This window comes from Glycine soja, chromosome 16 (assembly GCF_004193775.1).
Source record: "Glycine soja cultivar W05 chromosome 16, ASM419377v2, whole genome shotgun sequence".
NCBI lineage: Eukaryota > Viridiplantae > Streptophyta > Magnoliopsida > Fabales > Fabaceae > Glycine > Glycine soja.
The window spans coordinates 2,382,649-2,408,533 of record NC_041017.1 but is presented as its reverse complement, the minus strand read 5'-3'; the positions used below and the strand labels follow the sequence as shown (position 1 = coordinate 2,408,533).

Genomic DNA, 25,885 nt, shown 5'->3' with positions numbered 1-25,885 from the left:
GTGTTTTCCGAAAACATGATTCTTAATCTTGTGAATAGAAAATCATATTACTCCATATTCACCAGCAAATACTCTTCCATGTTCACTATTCTTAATTTTTCACTTTCTCCACGTGTGTTTCCCATTCAAAAATTCATCTTTCATCTTCCACTTACGTAGAGACGGAGAGAAGAGGATCACGGAGATCGAGCAATGCATAAATGTCCTTATTAGATACCCACAACAAACCCCACCATATCCAAAAAATCATCTATCACCAAACAGGTTATAATTGGTTTCTTCTTTTTTTTGTTCATTAATATTCCCACCTTGTATTTTTAATTTTTTTTTTAAAAAAAGGTACGAAATCTTCCTTTCACAAAATTGGATCATATTACCATAATCTTACATTTGATCATTATTTTAATATCTTTTCCAGATATCAATAACAAAAAAATCAAGTGGAGAAGGGTATAAAAAATCAGAAACTAATTAGAGGCAAAGTGTGGTGCAGCAAGTCAGCAACATCATCAAACGAAATGTTGTTGAGATGGACTAGAACGAAAATAGAAGCGATGAGGAAATTGTTATTGGCATCGTCTACGAGAGAAAAGGAAGAGCCAATGATCATGGCGATTATTGGAGGACAATAGGGGGAGTGCGTGGGTATCTCTACGGGGTGGTATTATTTGTGGGGGAGAAATTATTATTCAAGGAGAAAATTTTAAAATATAACGTGGGGCTCAGCTATATATTTTTTTTTATTTTCTCTATCACATAATCAAACCTACTCTTCAGGTAGAAGTAAAACAAAGCATCATTATAGAGGCTATTTCTGAAAAATAAAATAAAAAGGACAATGTATTTTATTAGTAAAGTGAGGGTGTAGAAATAGCAATTCCCCACTAATAGGTCTGCATTTTGTGCCAAGCCGATGCATTATTGATTTTAAATTGGTTTAAAACCAGTTCTAGAAGGAAACCATAATTAAAACCAATTTTGAACCAAAACTGGATTTAAAATTGGATAAAAAAATCCAAATTGTTTTTCTTTTACAAAATATAAATTTTAAATTCAATAAATTTAATTATATATGGATTTAAAATATAGTCTGTTTAAATAAATCTGGATTGGATTTTTCATACTCACCCTTAAAAATAATCGATAATAGGAGGTTTTTAATCAAAAAATATATATTTCTCTCAAATTCTTATTTAATATCCAATACTAATTGTGCAAGTATTAAAAATCAATGTATTAAATAAATATATTTTAATCTAAATATAACAATTTTTAATTATATTAAATATTTGTTAATCCATGCGTAATAATTTTAAACACCGTGGTATTTTTTTATTTTTTTCTCATACCTACCATTAAGTGTGACGTCATCATTTCCACGTCAGTTTTTAACAAAATATTTTACCCTTGTTCAGAGCCGAGTTATTGACGTGAACCGCAAACCTTCGTCGCCGTCTCGAATTCTTATTTCCGATCTCCGATCTCCGACGAACTCTCCTTTGAATTTGTTTCTGGGTTTGTAGAGGAAGCAAATTGCTGCCTTTTTCACCACCTCATTTTCTATTCACCCATGCTCATGTCCAAACTTTCCGGTGAGTTCATTGGTGTGATGGGTTTTTGGTTTTGCCCCTAAATTTTGCAATTTTAGTTTTTTAGGTTATGCTTTTGGGGTTTAACATCTGCGCCGTGACTCGATGTTGACGATGATGATCATCACTGCGCTCATCACTGCCATAATTGCGGGACTTTGCATTGGTCCGATCAACGGCCGGCGGCGGAGGAAGAGAGCCGTGGGGTTCTTCCATCCGTACACCAACGACGGCGGCGGCGGGGAGAGGGTGCTGTGGTGCGCCGTGAGAGGCATCCAGGAGGAAAGCCCCGACCTTGATTGCTATGTGTACACCGGAGATCATGACGCCACCCCTCAATCGCTCATGGCTCGTGCCCTCGATCGCTTTGGGGTCACGCTCCTCTCTTCTCCAAAGGTACCTTCTTCTTTTCTCTTATTGGAATTGTGGGGTTTCGGAAGTAGGTTTTTCAATTTTGAAACAATGAGGATGGGAAGTAAACAAATATGGTTGCAATGGTTAGTAGCAATTTGGCTCCTATTGTGCTAGAATCTATGAAGCATGGACATAGACACTTCAACACGGCTAAATGTCTAAAATATAAGATACGGGACACAGTGCAGATACACACAAGAGAGAGATTCTAATTAAATGAAATATAAGTAACATATAACAAAATATCTTAATTGATGGTATATTCATCTTTTGAAACCAGCCTTCTTAGTTGTGCAAAGATGACAGCTGAAGTGTTTAAGCCAACAAAAAATAATTTTTAAATCAGACACCTAATAAAAAGTGTCGACCAAGTGTCGGTGTCAGAAACATGTCCAACATGGTGAAACTTTGAACAAGAGAGGTGTCTGTGCTTCATTGGCTATAATAGAATCTACTTGATTTGTTTAAAAGCAAAGCTTGATAACTTGTGTCTTTATATTGTTCTTAATAATTCTCAGGTGGTTCTTTTGTACAAGAGAAAGTGGATTGAAGAGACTACTTATCCGCACTTTACCATGATTGGTCAAAGTCTGGGTTCTGTGTATCTTGCATGGGAGGCTTTGTGCAAGTTTACCCCAATGTATTACTTTGACACAAGTGGATATGCTTTTACATACCCACTTGCTCGGTTGTTTGGATGCAAAGTTATTTGCTATACACATTATCCTACTATCAGCTCAGACATGTTAGCTCGTGTTCGTCAGCACAGCTTCATGTATAATAACGATGCCTTAATTACAAAAAGGTTTCATTTCTAACTTTTGGATTTTGTATAATTTTTTCACTTCTAGTTTAGTCATACTTCACAAGTTTTCCTCAGCTGTTAATGATGCTATTGATTCTTTCTTTTCAATATTTCATTAATTTGAATATTATAGGCTATCCAAATTGTTTTGAGGGTGAGGGTATAGAAGGGAATTATTTTTTTAATAGTATTTTGGTATAGAATTTGGTCAAGTTGAAGTTTTTATATTTGAAAATTCAACTTCTGCATACTTCCCCGTACCCTTCACTGTATACACGCTTCTATGCTATAATATGCACTAAATTCACACTTTATTTTACCTCTTTCATATCCTAAGGAGTCTAACAGTTATTTTCTTGCAGTGTTTGGCTTTCAAGGTGCAAAATAGTCTATTATACAGTATTCAGCTGCTTGTATGGATTTGTAGGATCTTGTGCACACCTAGCTATGGTCAATTCATCTTGGACTAAATCCCATATTGAAAATCTTTGGAGATTTCCTGACCGTATTAAGCGAGTCTATCCTCCTTGTGATACTTCTGGACTCCAGGTTTGCAATTTGTTCTTTATTGTCCTACAATCGATGTTATATTGTCAAGTTCCTCTTTTCCATATTTGTTTCAGTTGGATGGATAACTTTCCTGTATTGCATGTTACTTTGTGACATTGAATCTCTTAACAGTCTGTTTCTTCTATCTTTTCTTATTTGCCAAATGTTTAAAACTTGAATTTAATGTCAGCACCTAATATGAGGATGATACTGTGTGTGTGTGTGTGTGTGTGTGTGATTGTTTTGCCTAGTTTGTAATCACCAATGGATTCTAACAAGTAAACAATATGAGCAGGTACTTCCCTTGGAACGATCAGCAGAAATTCCTGTATTAATATCTGTTGCACAATTTCGACCGGAGAAGGTGGGCATACTTCTATCAACTCTTGTGAACAAGAGGTACAACCTTTTTATGTGGCTCATTTGAGCCTTTGATGATTAAACCTGTTTGATATTTTTTATTCAAATGTAGGCACACACTCTCCAACTTGAGGCTTTTTCAGCTGCCATTAAGAGATTAGATCCTACCTTGCCAAAACCTAAGTTCCAAATTGTGGGTAGCTGTAGAAATAAATCAGATGAAGACAGACTTCAAATGTTAAAGGAGAAAGCAATTGAGCTGAATGTGAATGAACATGTAGAATTTCATAAGAATGTAACATACAGGTTAGTACCAGTGTATTTCCAGTCTCTTCCCCCCTCCTTCTAATGATCATAAGAAACACTTTCTCTGCACTCTGCTGAATAAAATATTTTAAATAAAAAGTTATATTCTGTAGAATGCATACCTCTCATTTCTTAGTTAATGGTATATGGTAGTTGTCAGTCCAGCTAGCATTGAGAGCTAACTCGACATTGATTATTTGTTCTTATTTATTATTATACTTTGATAATCAATTGGATTATGTACTGATCAATTAAAGAAACTTCAGTGAAACTTTGAAGTGTTTCAAATTTCTAGTCATAAATGTCTTGCATTGCTCTCAAGCTCATGTGTTAGGAACCAAGAATTGAAATGAGGAAGAAAAGAAAGGATTTTATTTATTAGTAAGAAAAAAACAGAAAATAGGAGAGAAAACTCTCCTCCAAGGTTTTCCCCTTCACAAAGGATTTCTCCTTTCACAAAGAGCTAATGCTCAATTTACAATAACAACAAATCTGCCTCTCTCCTATCCTTCTTCCCCTATTTATATCTAATAAACCCTCAAACTAACTAAATTATTAATAGTCTAACTATCTTAACTACTATCCCTTCTCCTTATATCCTAACATCATGTACATTAGGCTACTATTGATTAGTTTAGGTATAAGCATGTACTTGCATTGATTACTAGTTCAGGTATGTTTAAAACCTGAATGGATTTTGTCCTTGCTCAAACTCCTAAATCTCGTAAATCTCACTGCTTAGAAAGAATATGTCTTTAGCCTGATTATCCACCTTATTTGTTCATCTACTTATTATCTGTATAATAACCAGCATTACTTATGCATCATTACTTTCATTTTAAGGTGTAAGATTGGATTACTTTTATATGGCTATTGTTTATGTAATTAGTTGTGCTGGATAGACATAGGGATGTGATTAATATTTTAATTTCCAAAAGCAAGTTAGAATCCTTAATCTAAATTAGAACGAATTCAAATATTAGCTTTCCTCACCTATTAAGCATCTTGGCATTTTCGGATCCATCATACCAATTTGTTGGAACTTGGAGTTGGAATCCTTAGTATTTTGACAAGTAGATGGGCATACAAAAATTATGCACAAGGGTTGCACCTTAGTTTGTTATAACTTTGGAGGGTATTTAACAATATCAAAGAACTAATTATGTCTCTTAGACTAGATTATTCTTCTGAACTACACTTGTCAATTTTCTTTTGTTGAACTAGCATGGCTGGCAAAGTGTAAGCCTTGTAACCTTCTCTTGCAAAGTATAAACTATATTTTATTTGGATCTTAATTAACATTATGTTTCAGATTGTAGAGTTTGTGGAAAATTTCAAACATGAAACTATAATTGGTTTATTCATATCAATTAATCTAATATCATCTGTCAAAGTCAAACACCGCTTACATTGTTTGGGAAATTTATTAACAATTAACTGAAGCCTTACAATTGCTATACGGTTCATTCATCTTTTTGGTACTTTTCTTGAACTTATAATGGTTGCGCATGGCTCGTTGACACCTCTAAAATGCATTCAAATTTTCAACCATAAAGATCTATAGCCAAGTTGATAGGGCTGGAAGGACTCTGCTTGTAAATCCTTTATACATGGTGTCAATTAGCCTTTGACTGGACTGGGTATGAGTGTTACTTCCAATGGACATTATGTGGCTCAGAGACCACCTGACCTTATAGGAAAAAGAAGTCATTGCATGTATTGTTAATTGGGATTTGAATTAGTCTGGATAAATGACTAATTAGTCTTTCACTAAAAATATTTAATCACTTTTATCACATGCATTCATTTTTGAATGTCAATCAATTGCTTAGGTTATCTTGTACTTTTAGAACCGTAATTTTAAATGCTGTTCTACTGATAATATATATATATATATGATAATTGCATTAAACCTACAGAGATTTGGTGGGACTTTTAGGGGGTGCTGTTGCTGGCATTCATTCAATGACAGATGAGCATTTTGGCATTAGTGTGGTAGAATACATGGCTGCTGGTGCCATTCCAATTGGTGGGTTTGATGTGCAATTTCACCCTTTGCCTTTTTTTTTCTCTCTCATGGCTGCTCTTGCATGCTTTAATTATTCTTGCAATGTTTGTTTTTCAGCTCATAATTCTGCTGGCCCAAAAATGGACATTGTATTAGATGAAGATGGACAGCAAACAGGATTTCTTGCCTGCACTGTTGAAGAATATGCAGATGCCATGGTGAGAATTGTATCGATGTCGGAGATGGAGAGACTAAAGATGGCTGCAGCCGCAAGGAGACAGGCGAGGAGGTTTTCCGAGCAGAGGTTTTATGATGACTTCAAAGCTGCAGTGCGTCCTATCCTGTCTCATACTTCTAGGTGATGGTCTAGGGATCTAATTAGCATGATTGTAACTTTAGAATATAGACCAAGAATTTTGTTACGGAAATAGTTATACTTGTTTCATAAAACACGTATAATTGATTAACTAATTATCACCAAGTACTAACTAAATGGTAAACAGCAAAGTTGACCCACATCCGCGCCACCTCCCCTCTCCCAAAAAAACAAAGCACTAACTTATTTACCTCACAACAGACACAAAATCAAAAGGAAAAAAATATATATGTTTTTAGTCTCTATTTTTAGTTAAATGTGATCAAGATCTCTATATTTTATATGGGTAAATTTGGTCTTCAAACTTTAAAAAGTATGTGAATTTGATCTTTAATAAATGAAAAATTAAATTCACATGTTTTTTAAAGTTTGAGATTAAACTTATCAATATGAAAGTATAAATAGCTTGGTTACATTTGACTCAAAATATAGGAATTAAAATTATTTTTTCCCAAAAGCAAATAATGATTCAAACAAGAAGACCAAAAATACAATTGATTCTATTTAAATAACTATATAAAAATAAAAATGTGTATGTACGTATGGGTCCCTCAAAATGTTTTTTATAACTTTTAGTCATTCATTGTTTTTTTATTCAGCATTTGTAATTGGTTGCTTTAAAAAAATGTTCATTTTTAGTCTTTTATTTATTTTTACTACTCAAAATTAGTCTCAAATATAAAATAAACTATGAATTAAAAATAAACAAAATAAGAATTAATTTTAAGTAATAAAAATAAATGAGAGATTAAAAATGGACAAGAATAAATAAAGAAACTATAAATGTTAACTGAAAAATGAATAGAGAATTAAAAATTGTCAAAATCTTGAGACTTAAAAATTAGAATATGAAAAAGTAGTCAGGACTAAAAACTTAATCAAACAAGTTTCCTCGTAATCATAATTAGCTTACACATTTTTTGTTTTGTTTGAAGTCTCACATTGAATGTATATACATATCTAGTGTACTTAGAACATGATTTGCCAAAGGAAATTATCCTTGATGACTTAAGGGTCAATGGACGTAACATGAATAGGAGAAGGGGAGGGAGAGTTGCGGCAAACTGGGCATGTGGTGTTTATTCGAAGCCACTCGTCTATGCAGTCTGCATGGAAGCAGTGTTTGCATTCAGGAATCAGTCTTATGGTCTCTTTGCTGTTGTACTCCGACAAGCATATCCAACAGCATCCATTGTTGTTGGGTCCCGGAACTCGTCGACTCTCTCCGAGCACCACCTTCTCGTAAGACTCGATGGTGGACTCGTCCAGACCCGTGGTCGTGATTTGTGGCTCCGGCGATATTGTAGCTGCAGGTGCAGACCTTGTAATGGCACTGTTACGAATGTTGGCTAGTCTGTCCTTGTAGCACACACAACATGCCATCACAATTGCAAAGACCGCTGCTGGTCCAGCTATGCACAGTGTGATGATTCTGAAAACTTGGGTTCCACGTCTTGAAGTACCTGAGAATATTTGAAGCCAGTATAGGTCAATATATAATAGCAAGTAATTTTGGTGAAAACGTACAAATTCATTTTGGATTGTAATAGCAACTAATTTGTTACATTTAACCTGATTGGGTCAAATGTGAGCTAACATGGTTCAGGTTAGTCTATAATGTTGATAGAAAGAACAAGGGATGCAAATTCTTAAGAAAAAGATTGGTGCTAATTAAAGAGAGATATAATAAGTAATATAATGTGATAAAATAAAATAAAAGAGAAATAATAGATATTAACATAGTGTTTGATACATATACATCGAGACGGGTATATATATATATATATATATATATATATATATATATATATATATATATATATATATATATATATATATATATATATTCTTAAGTGAAGGTTGTTCAGTTTAAGAATTTTTTTTTTCTGTTTTCATAAAAGTATATATAAAATATTATTTTATTTTGACTCTACTTTTATATATATATTGTAAGATATTTTTTATACAAAACTTTGAAAATTAAAAATTAAAAGGAAATTTGATGACATTATTATAATTATTTAGAAAAATAAGAAATAAAAAATATTTTCTCAAATTAAATAAATCCTTAAAGAATGTTTTCCAAACTCAAATAGAAAACCTTTCTGGTTTTTCCTACTAGTAATAAAGGTCAAATAAATTTCCAGCTAGCTAGCGCCCTCTATTGCACGTCAGCTGTTATTCATGTCAACTTATTAATGAATTCGGTTTTAAGAATTCATGGATTAATGTGAAACAATTTTTTTTTTTGGAACGAAAACTAATGTTTAGTTATAAAAAAAAGAAAACCAATGTTTAAGCTTCAGTTACATGGTGTACGGTTTTAAAAATTCAGGAAATGACGTGAAATAATTAAAATAAATTTCTCACCAAAAAAACAAAAATTAAAATAAAGTTGTTTTAATTTACTCTAAAATCTAACGAGTGCCGAGTAATAATTGAATCAAAAGGATTGACATACAAGACATCTGCCTTATAAGTGAAGATAACTTGATCTTTGAACTAGTATGCACAAATTACAGTTGCCTAGCATTGTTTTGTACTAATATTTAATTTAATGACAACATGCAAATCAAACCATGAAGTCAACTAGTATAAAGTATATAAACAAACAAAAATTTCCGTAGTTATCGTGTCGTGGATACCGACGTAAAACCATTGACCAACATTTTTTTTCTTCGAATAATACTCAGTAAATTCATGTGGCCACCTATGATTGAGTGATAAAATCACTTAAGTTATTATCAATTTTTCTTTTAGTTCTTTATAATGTTGGGTCATCTAGAGTGTATGAACTTTATGGAAATGCATATTGAAGATGATAGAACATTTTTACCTGTTTGGTAACCAGAGAAGCAGAAGAGTTGACCGTTGTTATTTGGATCAAACCCACACAATTGCTGTCGCGATTCGCAATATTTGCAGTCAGGTGTATCCCACGTTAATCGAAGATCTTCAATAAGCTCATCTCTGAAATTCTTCTCATACTGCTGCTCTGGCCCTGAAACTGGGACTGAAACCCTTGTAATAACATAGCAAGACTCATTCAATGGATTGATCAAGCTCAGTGTAGGGATAGCTGATACAAAACTTGTGGAATTACTGAGGCAGTCTATGGGAATGAATTGTGACCCTGCGTTCTGAAATGGACAGCTTAAGAAGGTGTAGTCACGAGTAAAAGTGGGGATAAAAGGAGAACCTGAGATATTGAGGCTCAGAAGACGTTTGGGTAGGCAATCATCAGGGTCGTAGACTTGTATCTTTTGTGTGAGGTAGTTGATGCTGCGCACATAGAATGCGCCACGAGAGTATGGAAATTTTAGCACTGTTTTGCTACTATTCGTACAAGTTAAGTTGAAACCAGGATAGCCACAATAAGGATTTCGATCACCTTCTAGTTGAAAGGGGAAACGAATAAGGATACTATTGTTGCCACAGAGAGAAAATTGGCAATCATTTGAGGCAGCATATATGACAGGAAAGACGAAGAAGGGAAAAAGGACTTCTAAGATGCCCATTGTTTTTCAGATGTACAAGTCTGAGGTAGAAAGGGATCTGACCAGGTTATAAGAAGAAGAAGAAACCGTATTTTAATCTTAAAAGTCTATTCAATTTTAAAAGCAATGTTGAAAGTCATATTGTATTATTTATTGGTATAGTGCAATTAACTAACAGAGATGACTTTAAGAACATTATAATATAATTCTTGTTCTTGTCATATCAGCCTTTGAGGGGAAGAATAATTAAAATCCCAAGTTCCTCAACAATGATCTTAAGTACTATTCGGCTTTCATTAGTTTGTTTCCAGCACACGGCACAAATCATTTAATTTCACGGAAGCAGATGCATCAAGATCTATAGAATACTTTCTATACTTGCATAGAAAAAAAATGCTTGGTCATCACCAATTTGCAAGTTTTCATTCGGAAATACTAGTATTATTTGTCATTGGCTTTCAATGTTTAAACCAGAGCTACATGTAGGAAATTAATGAATTATAGGAATAATTGTTTTCGAGTCCAAGAGTGTATTCTTGTATAATAATGCCAAGGAGAAATTTTAAAAGCTAGGAAAGAACTACCCTTCTCAAAGAAAGGTTAGAGTTGAATCACAGGAGCTGTTGAGAGATTCTAATAGAAACAACTTCTCCATCGGCTCCTGCCCTCATAGCATGGTATTTCACATGGAGACCTGCATGTATTGAAAAAAAAAGGGGGGAAAGCTTGAAAAATCAATTGGGACTGAACTAAAGAAATTCAATATTGAAGCATAAGCAAAGCAAAGATGTAAAAATGAGTTACTACACAGGCCAGTGAAATTTCTAAGGACAAAATAAGTCTGGGATTCAAGGTTGCCGAGATTCTTTCAAGTAATTTATACAGAATACAAAAGCTGTATAGAAGAAAGCTTAGTACCTTCATTTTCTTGTAAATTAGTGTTCACAGCTACGGCATGGAAAGCAATCATTGCCTTGGGTTGCCAGTCATTTGCTCTCCCAATCCATGACTTGTAATCAAATACAGCTGTCATTGGATGTAGAAATCAGAACAGATTGTTTTATGTGTTAATGCCATGACTTAACTGTCTTCTATAAAATGGTAGGCAATAAAAAAAAGACTAGAACATGTAGTAATTTACTGAAATGCTCAAAACCTAGACCAAGAATCATTAATATTCTTATTGAAGTTCGTTTTTTTATTATCTAAGAATTCCCTCTTCGCTGGAGTTAAATCGCCTATCTGTAATTGAAACTATACACAAAACACAATTTTCAAACCTTTCTGGTTCCATAGTGTTAAACAGAAGGTGATCTCTTTATGCACTGACACTAGATCGGTGGTTTATTCTCAAGAACACATTTGACTGAGTTACCAAGTAAGTTGACTCGAAGAATCAAGATTTACCCGAAGTTGAAGAATCCTTTAGGTGTTTCATGTCAAAAATGGCGCCAGCAGCCCCATCTGCTCGTTTTTTTATATCACGAGATCCTACAAGCTGGTAATCCCAGCTCCCATTTTGGAAGCCTTCGCAGAGGAATAGCTCTATGTGCCTTGCATCTAAAGTCTGCATTGTTCCTATATAAGTAGGAGTAACCTGTTAATTTAAGTTTAATCTAGCCTCACTACAAAGGCAAATCCTTTCTGTACAACACAGTGATCAGTGATGTATATTCACGGCAGTGTTATTTGTTTTGTCCAAATTAGAAGGCAATCGCAGTACAAAGGGATTGGGGATATGCGGAGATCTTCGTATTGTATTCAAATTACCATCGCAAGTATTGAGGTCACAAACCGGGCATCTTACAAGCTGCAGGTCTGAAAAATTAACCATATCAAATAAGTGAAATTAGTTAAACGCAACTGAGATAATATGTTGACAATAATTTATTTCAAGGATAATCCTAGTGTAAAAGATTAATAGTTAACTTGTGAATTACCAGCTATCCAGATTCCAGTTTTAACATTGTCTAGCACGCAACAACCTTGAGACCGCAACATCTTTTCCATGGTTTCTCCATTCCGTATCTTCCCCGGAAGAATCAGTCTCTCTGCCAGGACGGCTACAGAAGAATCAAAAGAAAAGGCGCCAATACGCATCCAATCTGATGGTACATAATACATAAAAAAAAAAGTTATAACATCAATAACTTTCTAGTTAAAGCTGCACATATTGCCTGTAGCACATTTTTAGTCAAGTGGACTTTGTTTTAGTTCAACAATATATGTATAAGAATGACTCAATCAGTGGTTGGAAAAAATTAAAAATTCTAAAAAGATCTACACGACGAATTTGCATCATAGCTAAACAATCACAAACAGGGGAGGAAGAATAGGGGCTAGAAATGGTTAGTGGTCACTGACGTTGTTGACAACAATAATAATTAAAATTTAGAATAATATTATTTTTACTTGACAATTTTACCATACTTTTTTATCTATTTCTAATCTTTTTTCTACTTTTTTCATATTTCTTATCTCTGTTATAGAAAATATTTGAAAATAATGTTACTCTAAAATTTATTATGAGTTTCACAAAATTTGGAATGTGGATACGGTAATAATTGTGCGTGGGGTATGTTAAAATTTAGTATGAATTTCACATGTCATGACTAACGACTATACCCAATTGCCCACCACTTCCATAAATTTGCTTTTAATTAATTAGAGAACTATGAGTTCCTCACCAATTAAACAATATTCTTTCCCTTAATATTTAAGATTTCATAAAAACTACTGTTATTTAAGATTTCCCTTAAATATTAAGGGAAACAATATTCTTCCATAAAATTTATTTAATAAGAGAATTTATTAATATATCTCTTCTTTATGAAATTCTCTTTCATTATACTACATATTAATCATTTCATATTTAATACTTCATATTATAAAATAAAAATCTAAATAGAATATATTTTTTACTAAAAAGTCAAACAAAATAAGAATAAAAAAATAAATAATAGTCACACTCATTATACTTTTTTTCCTTTCTAATTGATTTTCTTTTCCATTACATCAAATAACTAACATATAAATCACTTATTTCTTTTCTCCGATCATTTATCTCTGGTATCTCTCCAGGTAATGACTAACAATCTTTTTTCCTTAGTTAGAAAATAAGAGTTTACCATCCAGTTAAGAAAACTCAAACCTCTAATTTCATTGTTTAAAATAAATTAGGCCTGATAGGAACCATGCGTGGCTAACAAAAGAACCAACTAACCAATGTGTTTCTCTTGTTGACGGAACATGTAGGAGTGGCTTCCATCTGAAATTTCATTTGAATTTCAAAAATCGAAGTTAACCGGTAAAACTTGTTGATTGATTGAACAACATTGAATAAGGGTGAGGTCTTACCAAAGGTTGACGTGTACAGCTTGCACCATCTGAATGCCACGCATTCCGGGGGTGGGACCTGAAGATCACGCAGACACACGAACTTCCATATGCCGTCATCCATAATAGCACGGCGGAACCATCGGCTTGTGGCTGCCAGCATCACCAGAGATTTTCCATCCAGAAACTTAGCAATCTCTGTCCAAATGTCTTCTTCGAACCTTCTCGTTTATCATTCACAATTTACACGTTGTTCAGACAAAATTAGAAACATTAAATAAATAAACATAGATTCCGCCAATTAATTGAGCTTTTCTACAGATAGAAACTACAGAAAACGACGATTTGAAACATTTCAATATTTTCTAACTATAAATGAAAAGGCAAAACATAAAACAAAGATGCATCCACATATTGAAGCTATAGAAAACGACGAGCTTAGTAGTTTTAACATTTTTTATTTATTTAAGAAGTAATTAGAAACCGAACACACTTCAAAGAAGACAGAACAGAGTTCGAAGAGTGATTAAGCTGTTTTGCAGTTTAAATTCGGAAATGCTCCTCTCAATTTTATGCAGATAGCTAAGGAACTCATTGAATGAGACGATCTAAACATTCCGTAAGAAGCAAGTGTTTGAAATCACAAATTAACAGCTGATGAAGCTTTACTGGTTTCCTCTTATGTAAAAATATGCCACATAACATGATTCAGCGCGCGATTTAAAAATTGAACTCGTTAAATCAAATTCGAAGCTCATTCACAAGCACAAATTCTATAAGATCGCACGAGCACGGAGATCTCCAACAAAACGAATAAATAAATCATAAACCGGTTCTTTTTGACGAGTCTCGGAACAAGTAAACATAGATTCCGCTTACTCGTTCAAGCGTAAACACACAAATCATTGAGAAAAATAGCTGGATCGCACGGAGCACAATTCAGAAATCAGATCTAAATGAAAATCCGAACCGAGTTCAAATCCGTGACTAAGCAATGCGTAATTGCATACTAAGCATAAGACCGCGTTTAATTAAAACCAGCATTCATATATACGAGTAAAGTGCTTGAAATTTAAATCAAATTTGCAATAAGATTTTCAGAGAGAGAGAGAGAGAGAGATAACCAGGAGAAAGTGGAGTGAGCAGAGAGAAACGGAGGGCGAGGAGAGTTGCAAGAGCAAATGGTTTTGCTCCGGCGGATCCGCTTTTCCGGCGGAATCTCGCCGCCGGAGGAAGTAGCGTTTTGGAGGCGCTTTCCCATGCTGCTGCCTCGGGAATCTGAGATTAGTTTTTTTTTTTTCAATCTGAAATGAAACTCTGAAGCTGAAGCGGGGAAACAACAACCCACTCTCAACTCTGAAACGAAACACAACGGTTTCTTGTGAGCTCAATTCCCTCCTTTTATAGGCGCGCCAAAAGCTCCCATTTCAAAATATAATATAATAATAAAAACAAAAATAACAAGAAATGAAAACCACAATTTGAATATTTATTATAAAAAAAATTAATGAACCTTGTTTCTTTCTAATTATAACTGTTGCAGATTTTATTTATCAAATGCATGTTAGGTTTTTGAAAGAAAAAAAAATCAATTAACTTATATAGTAATAAAAAAAATGCAATTGCATAATGTTATATGTATTCTACTACTAATCTTCTTACTCCCTCATAAAAAAAAAATATGAAATAAGAAAATAAAAATTTAATTTCATGAAAATATAAAACACGTTTAATACTTACCATATAAGAAAAATAAAAAAATATTTAAGGAGGATGAAGAATTATTCTATTCAATTGGTTCACTGCATTTTGTTTTGATAACGTAGCATTAAGTTATATTGAATTATAAATTTAAACTTATTTAATAATTTCCTAAAGCTATTATGAATTAATATAGTACATTTAATCATTGATTTATCTAGTAAATATTAATTTAATAAACGTATATAATGATTCATCTATTAATTTTTACATTTAATCATTATTTAAATAAATTATTATGAATTATTTTTAATTTATATATATTAAAATTATTCAATTATTTATTTGTATTGAAAATCAACAAAATAATATAAAATAAAACAAAAAAAGATTGACGAAACAACTGCTGACATTACCTAAATTTTGTCTTACACAATTTTGTCTTACCTAAATAAAAAGTTGAATTCACAAGAATAACATTATTAAAAAAGTTAAGAATTCATATTTTTGAACATAATGAAAAATATGTAAGACTACCTTGAAAAGAAGTATTTAATAAATTACCTTTATATAATTAATTTTAGTACATCTCATTTGAACCACAGCCTAACTAAAAATGGTTACGATTCATGTTATTAATCTTAGTAAAAAAATAATAATCATTATACTATTTTTTTATGAATTATTTATTATAAATTAATAAAAATTATTTAAAAAACATTTTAAACTATATTTTTCTCTTCCTTAAAATTATACTATTTTGATATAAATTATATTTGTTTATGAATTATTTATTATATCTAGTACTTGTTAAAAGACTTTTAATTAATGTCTTCATTCATTTACCCCATTAAATAGCACGTGTCAGTATTTTATAATCAGAACTCTGTTTAACTTTTTTAAAAAAGAAATAAAAAATTAAAACTTAAGACCTTTTACAAACTATATAAACTCAATGATCGTTTTGCTCTTTTTAATGTTGAGGTCTGAGGACCAATTAACAGCGTGTTTGATTAGGACTTTGTATCACAATTTGTTAATAGATTTAGTGCGAAGTAAAAAAAATTGCTACCTCAATCAAACCATAACACATTGCTTTGAGAGAGAAAAAGATGATACCAAACTTTTAGGTTATTAACACAACATTCTAACATGTAAATTTAAATAATAAATTTTATGATAATAAATTTTAATATAAATCATACGAATTATTTAATTCGTATATTTTTTTATAAATAAAAAATATTTATTATTGTAAAATTTAATATATATTAAATTTTATAATAATAAAAAAAATTTAATGCACAAATGAGTAATTTAACATTAATATTTAAAAATAAATAAAAATTTAAGGAATTAAAAAAAATCAAAAAACCAATACGGATAAACTTCATTCGTATGATTTATATCAAAATTAATTATCATTAAATTTATTATTTAAATTTACATCGCATTAAATATACATTAAAAAATTTAATGTTATATATAACAACATTATTTATTTTATAATGTAATTAACTCATTAGCTCAGTTGGTTAGAACATTGTGTAAATAACCTGAAAGTCACAGGTTCAATTACTTTTACGGATGAACTACATCAGTATGACTCTTACGGATGAAAGAGTCATACAAATGTATAAGTCATACGGATGTAGTACTTCCATATGGATGTAGTACTTCCATATGGATGTAATACATCCATATGGATGTAGTATGAGTCATACGAATGAAAAGACAAAATTGAAAAAATGCGAAAATGCTGGGTGCACCTATCAACACCCATTCGATTTTGGTTTAATTTTGCAAAGGCCAAATCAAGTACAGCATTTGACCCGGGGAAAAAAAGAAAAAAAAAACACAGCAGATATGGCTAAGGGTTTACATGAAAAGCCTAAAATGTATTATGTATCATGTGTGCTCCTCTATACACCTTTTGTCTTCAAGTAAATTGCATCTAAATGTCATAATTTGAAGAACATCCTTGCTAGTTAGAAAAATGCCTCCAGCTCATTTGCTCAGAAGTTTTCTATTTTATTTTCTAAATATATAATGATATACAAATTATACTAAACCATTTAAAAAATTAAAAAATGGCTCAAAGGACAAATGTTCACTGTGGTTTGGTAACTGCAATTGCTCAAAAAGCAAAAAAAGAAAAATGTGAAGCCTAATTCATAAATCTCCTACAATTAGGGGCTTTGCAAAGGCAAGGAACTTTCAATTCATCCCGCTCATCTGGATCAAACAAGTAATCATACCTGTTGCAAAATCAGAGAAAAATAATAGTTCATGTCGGGCTAATCAAAATTTTTATTCCTATATATGCCACTTGCATATGAGAACATGCATAAATATATATATATATATATATATATATATATGCACAAACACAAACAAACCGTACGTTAGTTCTTCACCAGCAGAAACATTGGTCTTGGCAATAAGAACAATCCGGCTCCCCTGATCACCCATACTCATAATCCTTGCATAGCAGTTTGGCATGCACTGAAGTGAGGGATGAACATCAGTCTCTTTTTTGTTTTTGGCCATTGGCCCATTGCAGTGTAATTTTCTTATATAAAACCAAATGGTGCAGGATTATGTTTGAATTGTATAATGTTCAAACAATATTCATAATCTAACCACTACGTTTAGTATTGGAGCAATTCTGGTACATGTCATAAAATATAAATAAAGAAAAACAGACAAGTTCCATGAAGTTACAGCAAAGTCCACTTATAACTTACAGAATGGTTTATTAAACGTGCTATATTGCCGCTGTTTGTTGCATCAACTACCACTTCCTCACTGATCTTGAACAACTGCATAATTTATTTTGTGTTAAGATTAGCAGTAAATGAACTCAAATATTAACAGCATCATGAACCTGTCATAACAGGCTTTTGAACTATAAAATATGCTTTCACCATGTTAACCTAGACAAAAAAAGATTGGAAGTATATACAGATGTTAAAAACTATCTTAAATAAGATACTCACATAGCAATCTTTGCCTTCTGAACGGTATTTTTCTTCCCTCAGATCAGTAACACTACGCCTTACATGCACACCACGATACTCAACAACCTGCAAACAAACATAACAAGCATGAACTTAATGTCTTCAGAAGAAACATTGGTAAGGTATTTACCTTACAGTTGAGTGACTCCTAAATTAATGTAGTTACCATCTCTCCTTCTTGTATATCTCTACGAGCAAAGAGACCCCATCCATGAATGCCCGATTTTCCAAAGCAAACTCTAAATTTTTCCATCTCCTGAAAAACCAACATATTACAATTGAAGAGGAGAGAGAGAGAGGATTTAAAATTTTAAAAAAATAGAGAAGCAAATGGAAAGATATGATTTACCCATAAATGGTGAAGACGTTCCTTGAAAGAAGTGAATACTTTAGATTCATCAGCATCCTATCACAAAGAAGGATTATAAGATAACAAAATAGCTTTTTTTTTCCAACATACTACACTAAAGTCACAACTCAGCAAGAATAGGTTGTTCATTTCAAAAGTAAAAGGTCTATCATATATCATGTTAGCCTCAAAGATTACCTTAAAGTGGTTCAACTGAGTTATTGCACCTAAAGAATGAAGGCTGGGTCCCCTCAGCAAGTGAATTATTGGCACATCAGCCCTCTGGAGACACAGGAGAAAATGTGTTGCAAGAGACCAAATTGAAAATAATACATAATGCAAGTAATTAGCAAGTTTGTATTAACAGTTAGCATTAGCGAAGGAATAGCATTGGATTTTTTATTTATATCCATAGGAACTGAAGACAAGTATCAGGGTGTCTACAACAAATCACATAATTCAACCAACTAAACTAAACCCCCTTGGTTGACTAAAAATACCAGAAATGGTTGATTAAAAGTAAAATGAAACATAATAGACTATAAGACAAGAGTTAATATACTAGCATGCTCATGAAAGTATGTTTACAATCATTACCTTATTAGGAGACCTTTGGTACACACGACACCTGGCTGCAGACAGCGGCTCCACTATGTCCTTTTCAGTGGTTGAAGATTCATTAAGCTCTATATTCTTTGATGAAATTAGCCTTGATCCCCTGAAGCATCCCTTCTGATTTTGAAGTGAAGTTCTGGGAGAGAAAATCCCAAGGGGGGTGTGTACCACCAGTACAGAATCTGGATTTGGGACCCTGAGATGGAATTAACTTATAAAACCAATTTATTAAAAAAACGTGAAAATAGCATTAGACATAATCACAACACTAGAGCTCAAACCTGTGAATTGCACAATATATTAGCTTCTTTGTTATTTGAGTCCCATTCTTCTCCATGGAATGCAACTGCAAATTTAAGCAATAAACAGCCATAGAAATTATTTATTTAGGATGAAACTATAAAGGATGCCTCTGTCCTCCACAAGAAAGGCAGAAAACTAGGGTCATGAAAAAAAAAATCTAGAAAATATAACAATTTCAGATCCACATATTTACACTTAAAAGCCAGATGAAACTTATACCTCCATTGTATATCCTGCCCTTGATGCACACATCACATGAAAATAAGTAGAACACTTGCAACAAGCTATGCAGGAACCATGGCTCTGTTCACAGATCACACAAGTCTGCAGTCATAGGGACAAGAACCATACACAAGTTCATGAGCCCAGCAAAATATAAAAGTAAAAAAAAAAAAAGGAGAGCCAAGTGATTACATAACAACCACACCACTATCTAAGTGCTCAATTAGGGGGGGGGGGGAATCAAAACTGAAGTTGGAAGATTATATAGTGCATGTTTGGATTATAGGCATGGACTTTACTTTTTTAGTTTTTAGGAAAAAATAATTTTGAAGAATGAAATTTCTGTTTTGAGAATAGTCATCCAAAAGTAATTTGAGCATAATTATATAGATTTTATTAAAATAAATCACTAGATTACACCAAAAATGAATTCAGGTTCATTTTGGTTTCCCAGTCAAATAAAATTTATAATCAATCAGGATTCATTTGAGGCAATATTATAGCTGAAACCAACTGTTTAAAAAACAAGATCACCATTTGGCCATATTTTTACCTTCACAAAGGAATTAGGAGGAATTTTAAGGATTCCCGTGGCAGGTTCCATGGCCTCATGATTTTGGAAAACAACTTGAGGTCGAAACCAAGCACATGTTACATGAACCCACAACATTTCAACATCAGTTGGCTTTAGAGCACCGCCTGAAATGGAAAAAAATGGTAACATTAGAGATTGATGATCCACCAAAGCAAAACAACTCTTTTTAATATTTGAAAGAAGGTTAATTCAATATATTAACGAAAAAGGCGTCCTTTAAGAGTGCTGAATCCACCATTTACTATTTCAAAAAGAATTTAACACCATAGGATATAGTCATAAGAACAAATAGAGTTCAGAGTGCCAAAATACTAAATGTGACATGCCTTTTACTGGGCAGAGGCAACACTCTCTCTCAACATCAGGAGTTTCACATACTCTACAAACCCAAGAAGTAAAATCCTGAACTTTCTTTGCCCCATAGCATTCTTGGTGGACTGCTATTTGGCATCTGCACAATGAACAAGTGTGCTTATATTAATCTATGTTACTACCTTTAAAGCCTCATAAAATTATAAAATACTAAACAACCCCAAAATTTTACAACATAAGGTAAAAGATCATGAAAAATATTGAAAAGACCTGTTACAAATAATAATTTTGTTATCTTCCCAATCTTCAACCCATCTGCAAACAGCACATCTTTCTGTTGTCCATTTTACATTAACAGGCTCATACTTCTCTGTGACAATAAGGTAAAAGTACAATAAATTTGCTTTTAAAGATATATTCAAAAGAAAGCATGTATCTGCTATGTGCCATAAGACCTGGTCAATTAGAAACAATGGAAGGCTTCAGTATGTAAAAGTTTACATGGAGTGCACATTTACCTTGTAAAAAGGCCAGCACCTGCTGTTGATCTAACTGCTCAGGTATTCCATCAAGTGGAATGTTTTCTGCCATCTGAAGTATTTTATGTTAAGTCAAAAATGAGAAATAAGTACAACACATAAACAAAAAAAGGGCACAATAATAGACACACTCAAAAACACAACGAATTCAAACTCAGAATGGAGAGACATTTGGAAATAAATTTGATGTAGGCACTAATGAAGAAATCCATCAGATAGAACTCATACTATGACTGTTAATTCAAAACCACCCAACAGAGTCCACCAGAAATACTTGGCATAAACCTCTAATAAAGCAAGAAATATTACATACCCATTTTTCCAGTGGTAGCATTGTACTTTTCACTTTCACACTATGTTTCCATTTTTTCGCTCTGCAACCTGTATGTTTTTCCCATTCACTAAGTGTCTGCTTTCTTGTACCACAAGAGCCACACTTGCACATGACTCTGCAAGAAAAGGCAATCACAAACTGCTCAATGGAATTCTTCAGGGAAGAAATCAAGTGCATTCACCTAAGGTTCTTTTATTTTTCTTAAACCGGTTTCTTTGTATAGAACTTAGTCAGGGTGATAAACAAAACTATTAGGTAATTTCTTTTCTGAAGGCTTACAGATGAAGCTTTGGGATGTAAAATCCGTCCATTCCATTGCACACCACCAATACTTTCTCGGGAATTATAGATTTTTGGGTATTCTCTATTGATCTGTCTCAAAAAATATCACATAATAAGACTGAATAAAATTAAATTCTGTAAAATAGAAGAAAAAGGACGCAACAAACAATTACTACATACTCGATATTTGACTTGTATGTTTGTGATGCTGGTAATTTACAATTGAATTTTCCCTTGCAATCTGGACAATAGTAATCTGTATTTTCCAGATCCTGTAACCACGAGTCAGACATTTTTCTTAAGCCACTTCATGAAAGAGAGAAATTTAAAAAAAAAAAAAAATAGTGCCATCCATTTTAAGCATGATACAGCACCTTGAAAAGTTTGCTGGATATTTTATCACACTCAGCATGCACCCACACATTACACCCATCACAACACACCTGATACAAAGAGTTCAGTCCCAAAAGATGTCAAAATTCAGACAAATTAAATTAAAAAAAAAAAACTACATTGACAGAACAGGCAATCTCACCCAATTCCCACCATCTGAATGATGCCAAATCCTTTTGCAAATGCCACAATATTGTTTTGATTTTCGTAACTGTAAAAACATTAAAATAAATAAAATCAAATATCTGCTGTAGAATTTAGTGAAAATTCTTAAAGCATTATAAATGAATCATTCATAACCTTAGAACAATGTTTGCAATAAAATCGGGGTGCACAATTTGAATCCTTAATTTTCTTCATGGTTTTGCATGGAAACATCAGACCACATCCAGCACAATACCTTGTATCCTGCACAATATATCCACTGGATAAAAAAACACAGATAACATATATAAGAAACATTTTTCTACAGTTAACTCTTATCCAGATCTGCTTTTCAGAGTAACTAGCATTACAGGACAACAAATCAAAGTAACATAACTAACACTGGCATACGGTTCATGATCAGCAATTCACCACAAGATTATTTTCATCTCTGATACAGAAATATTAGAAAGACATTCCCAGAAAGAATTTTAAAATATTTATTCTGAGTATGAATAGATTCATCACTTCACCACTTGATTTCCTACTTCAGTACAAGAGAACAGTAATGATACAAGGCTAAAGCCTACAGACAGGAGCAGTGCCTCCTTGTAGTTGAGGGGGCCTTTTTTGGCTCCAACCGATTCTTTTGAAAAACAGTAGTTTTATAATGTAATTATACGAAATTTAATAAATAATTTTACTAAAGCTTTGCTGGCCTCAATGTTAGTTTTCTTTGTTGGCCATCCTAGGTTCTCTCCATTTTTTCTAGTTCCTACACTTGCCGAAGAGTATATCATAGGCACTTCGTCCTTCCTCCACAGATAAGCAGTCATATCATAGGTACCCATTCGCACTTCCTCCACAAATAAATATTGACTACCACAGCCTTTGTCAATGATAACTTAAAATGACTAAAACCTCTTTCTTATGCATAACAAAGTTTAATAAAGCTCTCTCATCCAGTGACAAAACATAAAATAAAAAAACTAATCTCACCTGATCCTGGCCGTAGCATTCCTCATCAACATAAGAACCAGTGGCCTCCATAAGTCCATCAGGATGAGCATTTGCATGAGTTACTTCTTCTCTTCTTCCCAAATGTGATTCCAGAACACCATCTTCTGCCAGCATTGCCTCCTCCAGTGCCATGCGGAAGTCACTCGGTTTGCTCTTGTACAACCGGGTCTGCCCCTGAAACCTGAACAAAGATAATCTTTCATCAATTAAACATCCAACATTCTCATAGAAACAACCACAGCACACCCAAAACTCATTCAACCACGCACCTGTCCATGAACTCCGAGAAGGGGAACACCATTCCCTGCTTCACCCACGCGTAGTCCTGCACATATAATATCAGACCTCAACATTAAAACCTAGAACCAAAATCTCATTAAATTCATGACACCATAAACAACACTTGCAGACAACCTCACTTACCCTTTGGGTTCCATTCTTTGAATAACCGAAAAACATCACGCAAAGCGCACCGGGAACGCAACAGCGGAGCACGGACTCCGGAGCCTCCAAGACAGGATCGATCACCACAGCAGGCCAAGCCGGGTACCTCTTCCCACACTTAGCCCAAACGATATCCCCCAAAGCAAAATCCTCCGGCTTGTAAACCTCTCTCCTCTTCTCACCGATAGGCTTTTGGTCCACACCCTCAAAACTAATCCCAGAAGTATTACTCTCAGCCTTAACAACAGTCCTTTTACCCACACTCGACGAATAACACACACTATCACTCTTCTCCACTTTCACACTAATGCCACCCTTTCCATCCTCCACAAAACTCTTACCATTATCTTCAAAGCTCGAGTCTCCATCCGCGGCGTCAAGGACCGAGCCATTGCACCTCGACGGAATCTTCTGGGCATGACCACGCGAGGACCGGAGCAATGGTGGCAGGCGCGACTCCTTCGCCATTTTCCGGTTAAACGGAACGGAATTCGAATTGGACTGAACCTCACCACCACCACCCCAATACGAACCTTCGCTGCTCAATGAGCCAGAACCGCTGCTGAAATATTCAGCATCCCCTGGCACTCCCAGCGAGTAAAAACCGGTCACCCTACGCTTCTTCCGAATCGCATTCTCGGAATCCTCAATCTCACAACGTTTCAGGTTCGACGCTTCGGTTTTCATCGTCCGCTTCACTATCATGATGCTGCAACCATCCACATCGACGATTTCGCACACCAAGAAACCCTAATTCTAAACCTGTGATGACGCCGTTGCCAAAAATCGCGCAATTCCTCACGACGCTTAAGCAAATTCGTAATATATCCTGTTATTGTCACGTGTTTTGAATCCTGCAACGCACGAGAACCGCAGAAGGAAGTTTTGAAACCCTAAATTGAACAATGAAGTCGTAAGAGAATGAATGAACGAAGGTATGTGTGGATTGTTGTTGTTTTTTTTTTTTTGTTTACCTTTTGCGAACTCACGGGGAAACGGAAAGGCGAGGGAATTGAACAGAGATTGAAACGGTGGTTTCGATCTCTGAAACGATTAGCGGGAACGGGGAACGAGAAATCCCGGGAAAACGCAGCGTGAAGATTTTCCCGAGAAAGGAGGAATTTGAATTGGCAGAGAAAACAAAAACGGAAGCAGAAGAAGCTTGTGTGTGACACAGGGAACGCCTCGTCCAAGACACATGACACAAAAGAAGTGTGCTGGGGAATTTTCAATTTATATTTTTGAAGACAAGAAATAGAAGGGGAATTATTAATTATTTTATTTATATAGATATAGAAAATCATAAATATTTGTTAAAAAAATAAGATTTCATTAATTAATTTTATGTTTCGAATTTTTATAGAAACTATTCAAAGTACTACTCCAAATTTTAGAACTTGCATTTTCCGAAACTAAAATTTTTTTTACCAACCAAACAAATAAAAAAAAAGATATATGGGAAATTTATTTATTTTTTAGGGAAAAAACTTATTAATATTTTAACTTGTTGGTGATACTTATATTACTATTTTTTAATATGTTTTGCCTTCACTCACGAATAAATTACAAAAAAATATATATATTTTATTAGTACAGGTTGTGCTAAATAATTTTGTTAAGTGATTTCTTACATAATTTTTAAATTTCTCTTAATATGGTGTGATTCATTTGGGTATTAAAGTTAAAAATACACTATTTAACACAATAATTCATACATTCTCTCTAATTAGTTAAAATTTATTAAAAAAATTATAAAATAAATATAGAATGGTTAAATATGACTTGAGACCCACCAAATTTTGTCATTTTTAATAAATTTTAATCAATTAAAAAGAATATATTAAAAAATGTATCAGAGAATATATTGTTAAGACATGGTACCAAATAAAATTTTAATTTCATGGGAATCTTATATCTTAGTATATTGGAATATTTGGTACCTATTTTAAAATAACATGATCAAGAAATGAGGTTTCTTGAAAAAAAAAATTAGCTAGTTTCCCACAAAAACAAACTTATCATAGAAAGAGGTGGAAATCTAAGGAGGCCTATTGGATTAGGATTTTAGTAAATTATTTTAACATTAAAAAAGTCTTATAGATTTTAAATATTATGCAAGATAATTTGAAAGAATATTTTCTAAAAGGCTTAAAATTTTATTGAAGTGCTCTTGATTATTAATTTTGTAAACATAAAAAATGTGAAAGTTTTCTTTAGGGGAAAAATTGTGAAAGTTGAAACACATAAAAAGGTAGAGTAAAATCTAATCCCATATAATCCATTATCCAAAAAACCATTAAAAAATTTTAACCATGAAAATTTTACATTTTTATAATTGAGTTCTTTATGATTATGACACTATTAATGAGTTG

The 25,885-nt window shown here is 33.2% G+C and overlaps 4 protein-coding genes across 5 annotated transcripts; 1 reads left to right on the top strand and 3 right to left on the bottom strand.

Annotated features, from left to right (window-relative positions):
- Positions 1-1,409: 1,409 nt before the first annotated feature.
- Positions 1,410-6,547, top strand: LOC114388898 (GDP-Man:Man(3)GlcNAc(2)-PP-Dol alpha-1,2-mannosyltransferase-like). Its single transcript, XM_028349435.1, has 7 exons — positions 1,410-1,985; positions 2,522-2,808; positions 3,171-3,357; positions 3,653-3,721; positions 3,830-4,023; positions 5,943-6,052; positions 6,149-6,547. Exons 1-7 carry the CDS (start codon positions 1,695-1,697, stop codon positions 6,391-6,393), a joined length of 1,383 nt encoding a protein of 460 aa, XP_028205236.1. The 5' UTR covers positions 1,410-1,694; the 3' UTR covers positions 6,394-6,547.
- Positions 6,548-7,264: 717 nt separating this feature from the next.
- LOC114388899 (putative RING-H2 finger protein ATL21A) lies at positions 7,265-9,966 on the bottom strand. Its single transcript, XM_028349436.1, has 2 exons — positions 9,244-9,966; positions 7,265-7,870 (listed from the first exon to the last, which is right to left on the bottom strand). Exons 1-2 carry the CDS (start codon positions 9,923-9,925, stop codon positions 7,416-7,418), a joined length of 1,137 nt encoding a protein of 378 aa, XP_028205237.1. The 5' UTR covers positions 9,926-9,966; the 3' UTR covers positions 7,265-7,415.
- Positions 9,967-10,196: 230 nt separating this feature from the next.
- On the bottom strand, positions 10,197-14,501 carry LOC114391062 (probable F-box protein At3g61730). The gene is made up of 8 exons (XM_028352060.1): positions 14,365-14,501; positions 13,262-13,461; positions 13,128-13,172; positions 11,845-12,009; positions 11,675-11,722; positions 11,312-11,482; positions 10,823-10,930; positions 10,197-10,598 (listed from the first exon to the last, which is right to left on the bottom strand). Exons 1-8 carry the CDS (start codon positions 14,499-14,501, stop codon positions 10,516-10,518), a joined length of 957 nt encoding a protein of 318 aa, XP_028207861.1. The 3' UTR covers positions 10,197-10,515.
- A 2,309-nt stretch (positions 14,502-16,810) lies between these two features.
- Positions 16,811-24,708, bottom strand: LOC114388896 (histone-lysine N-methyltransferase ATX3-like). 2 transcript variants are annotated; one of them, XM_028349432.1, is made up of 24 exons: positions 24,488-24,708; positions 23,493-24,406; positions 23,339-23,394; positions 23,049-23,250; positions 22,206-22,313; positions 22,048-22,116; positions 21,887-21,955; positions 21,693-21,784; positions 21,510-21,602; positions 21,210-21,345; positions 20,876-20,948; positions 20,628-20,727; positions 20,372-20,496; positions 20,004-20,149; positions 19,448-19,552; positions 19,207-19,271; positions 18,908-19,121; positions 18,509-18,592; positions 18,311-18,367; positions 18,128-18,217; positions 17,941-18,027; positions 17,689-17,763; positions 17,346-17,446; positions 16,811-17,199 (listed from the first exon to the last, which is right to left on the bottom strand). In XM_028349432.1, the coding sequence occupies exons 2-24, from the start codon at positions 24,216-24,218 to the stop codon at positions 17,109-17,111; spliced, it is 2,964 nt and encodes a 987-aa protein (XP_028205233.1). In that variant the 5' UTR covers positions 24,219-24,406; positions 24,488-24,708; the 3' UTR covers positions 16,811-17,108. The 2 variants fall into 2 exon arrangements, with proteins under 2 accessions (XP_028205233.1, XP_028205234.1); XM_028349433.1 differs by having other exon boundaries at positions 23,493-24,367.
- Positions 24,709-25,885: the final 1,177 nt, after the last annotated feature.

Excerpts from the sequence above, each read along its gene's own strand:
- LOC114388898 (XM_028349435.1), top strand. The coding sequence starts at position 1,695 with ATGTTGACGATGATGATCATCACTGCGCTCATCACTGCCATAATTGCG. Across the intron at positions 1,986-2,521 it reads CGCTCCTCTCTTCTCCAAAG|GTGGTTCTTTTGTACAAGAG; the intron begins GTACCTTCTTCT and ends AATAATTCTCAG. Across the intron at positions 3,358-3,652 it reads GTGATACTTCTGGACTCCAG|GTACTTCCCTTGGAACGATC; the intron begins GTTTGCAATTTG and ends CAATATGAGCAG.
- LOC114388899 (XM_028349436.1), bottom strand. The coding sequence starts at position 9,925 with ATGGGCATCTTAGAAGTCCTTTTTCCCTTCTTCGTCTTTCCTGTCATA. Across the intron at positions 7,871-9,243 it reads CTTCTCTGGTTACCAAACAG|GTACTTCAAGACGTGGAACC; the intron begins GTAAAAATGTTC and ends AAATATTCTCAG.
- LOC114391062 (XM_028352060.1), bottom strand. The coding sequence starts at position 14,501 with ATGGGAAAGCGCCTCCAAAACGCTACTTCCTCCGGCGGCGAGATTCCG. Across the intron at positions 12,010-13,127 it reads TCAACAAGAGAAACACATTG|ATTGGATGCGTATTGGCGCC; the intron begins GTTAGTTGGTTC and ends ATGTACCATCAG. Across the intron at positions 10,931-11,311 it reads AAAGGATTCTTCAACTTCGG|CTGTATTTGATTACAAGTCA; the intron begins GTAAATCTTGAT and ends ATCCAATGACAG.
- LOC114388896 (XM_028349432.1), bottom strand. The coding sequence starts at position 24,218 with ATGATAGTGAAGCGGACGATGAAAACCGAAGCGTCGAACCTGAAACGT. Across the intron at positions 18,028-18,127 it reads ATATACAAGAAGGAGAGATG|GTTGTTGAGTATCGTGGTGT; the intron begins GTAACTACATTA and ends GTTTGTTTGCAG. Across the intron at positions 17,447-17,688 it reads CACGTTTAATAAACCATTCT|TGCATGCCAAACTGCTATGC; the intron begins GTAAGTTATAAG and ends CCCTCACTTCAG.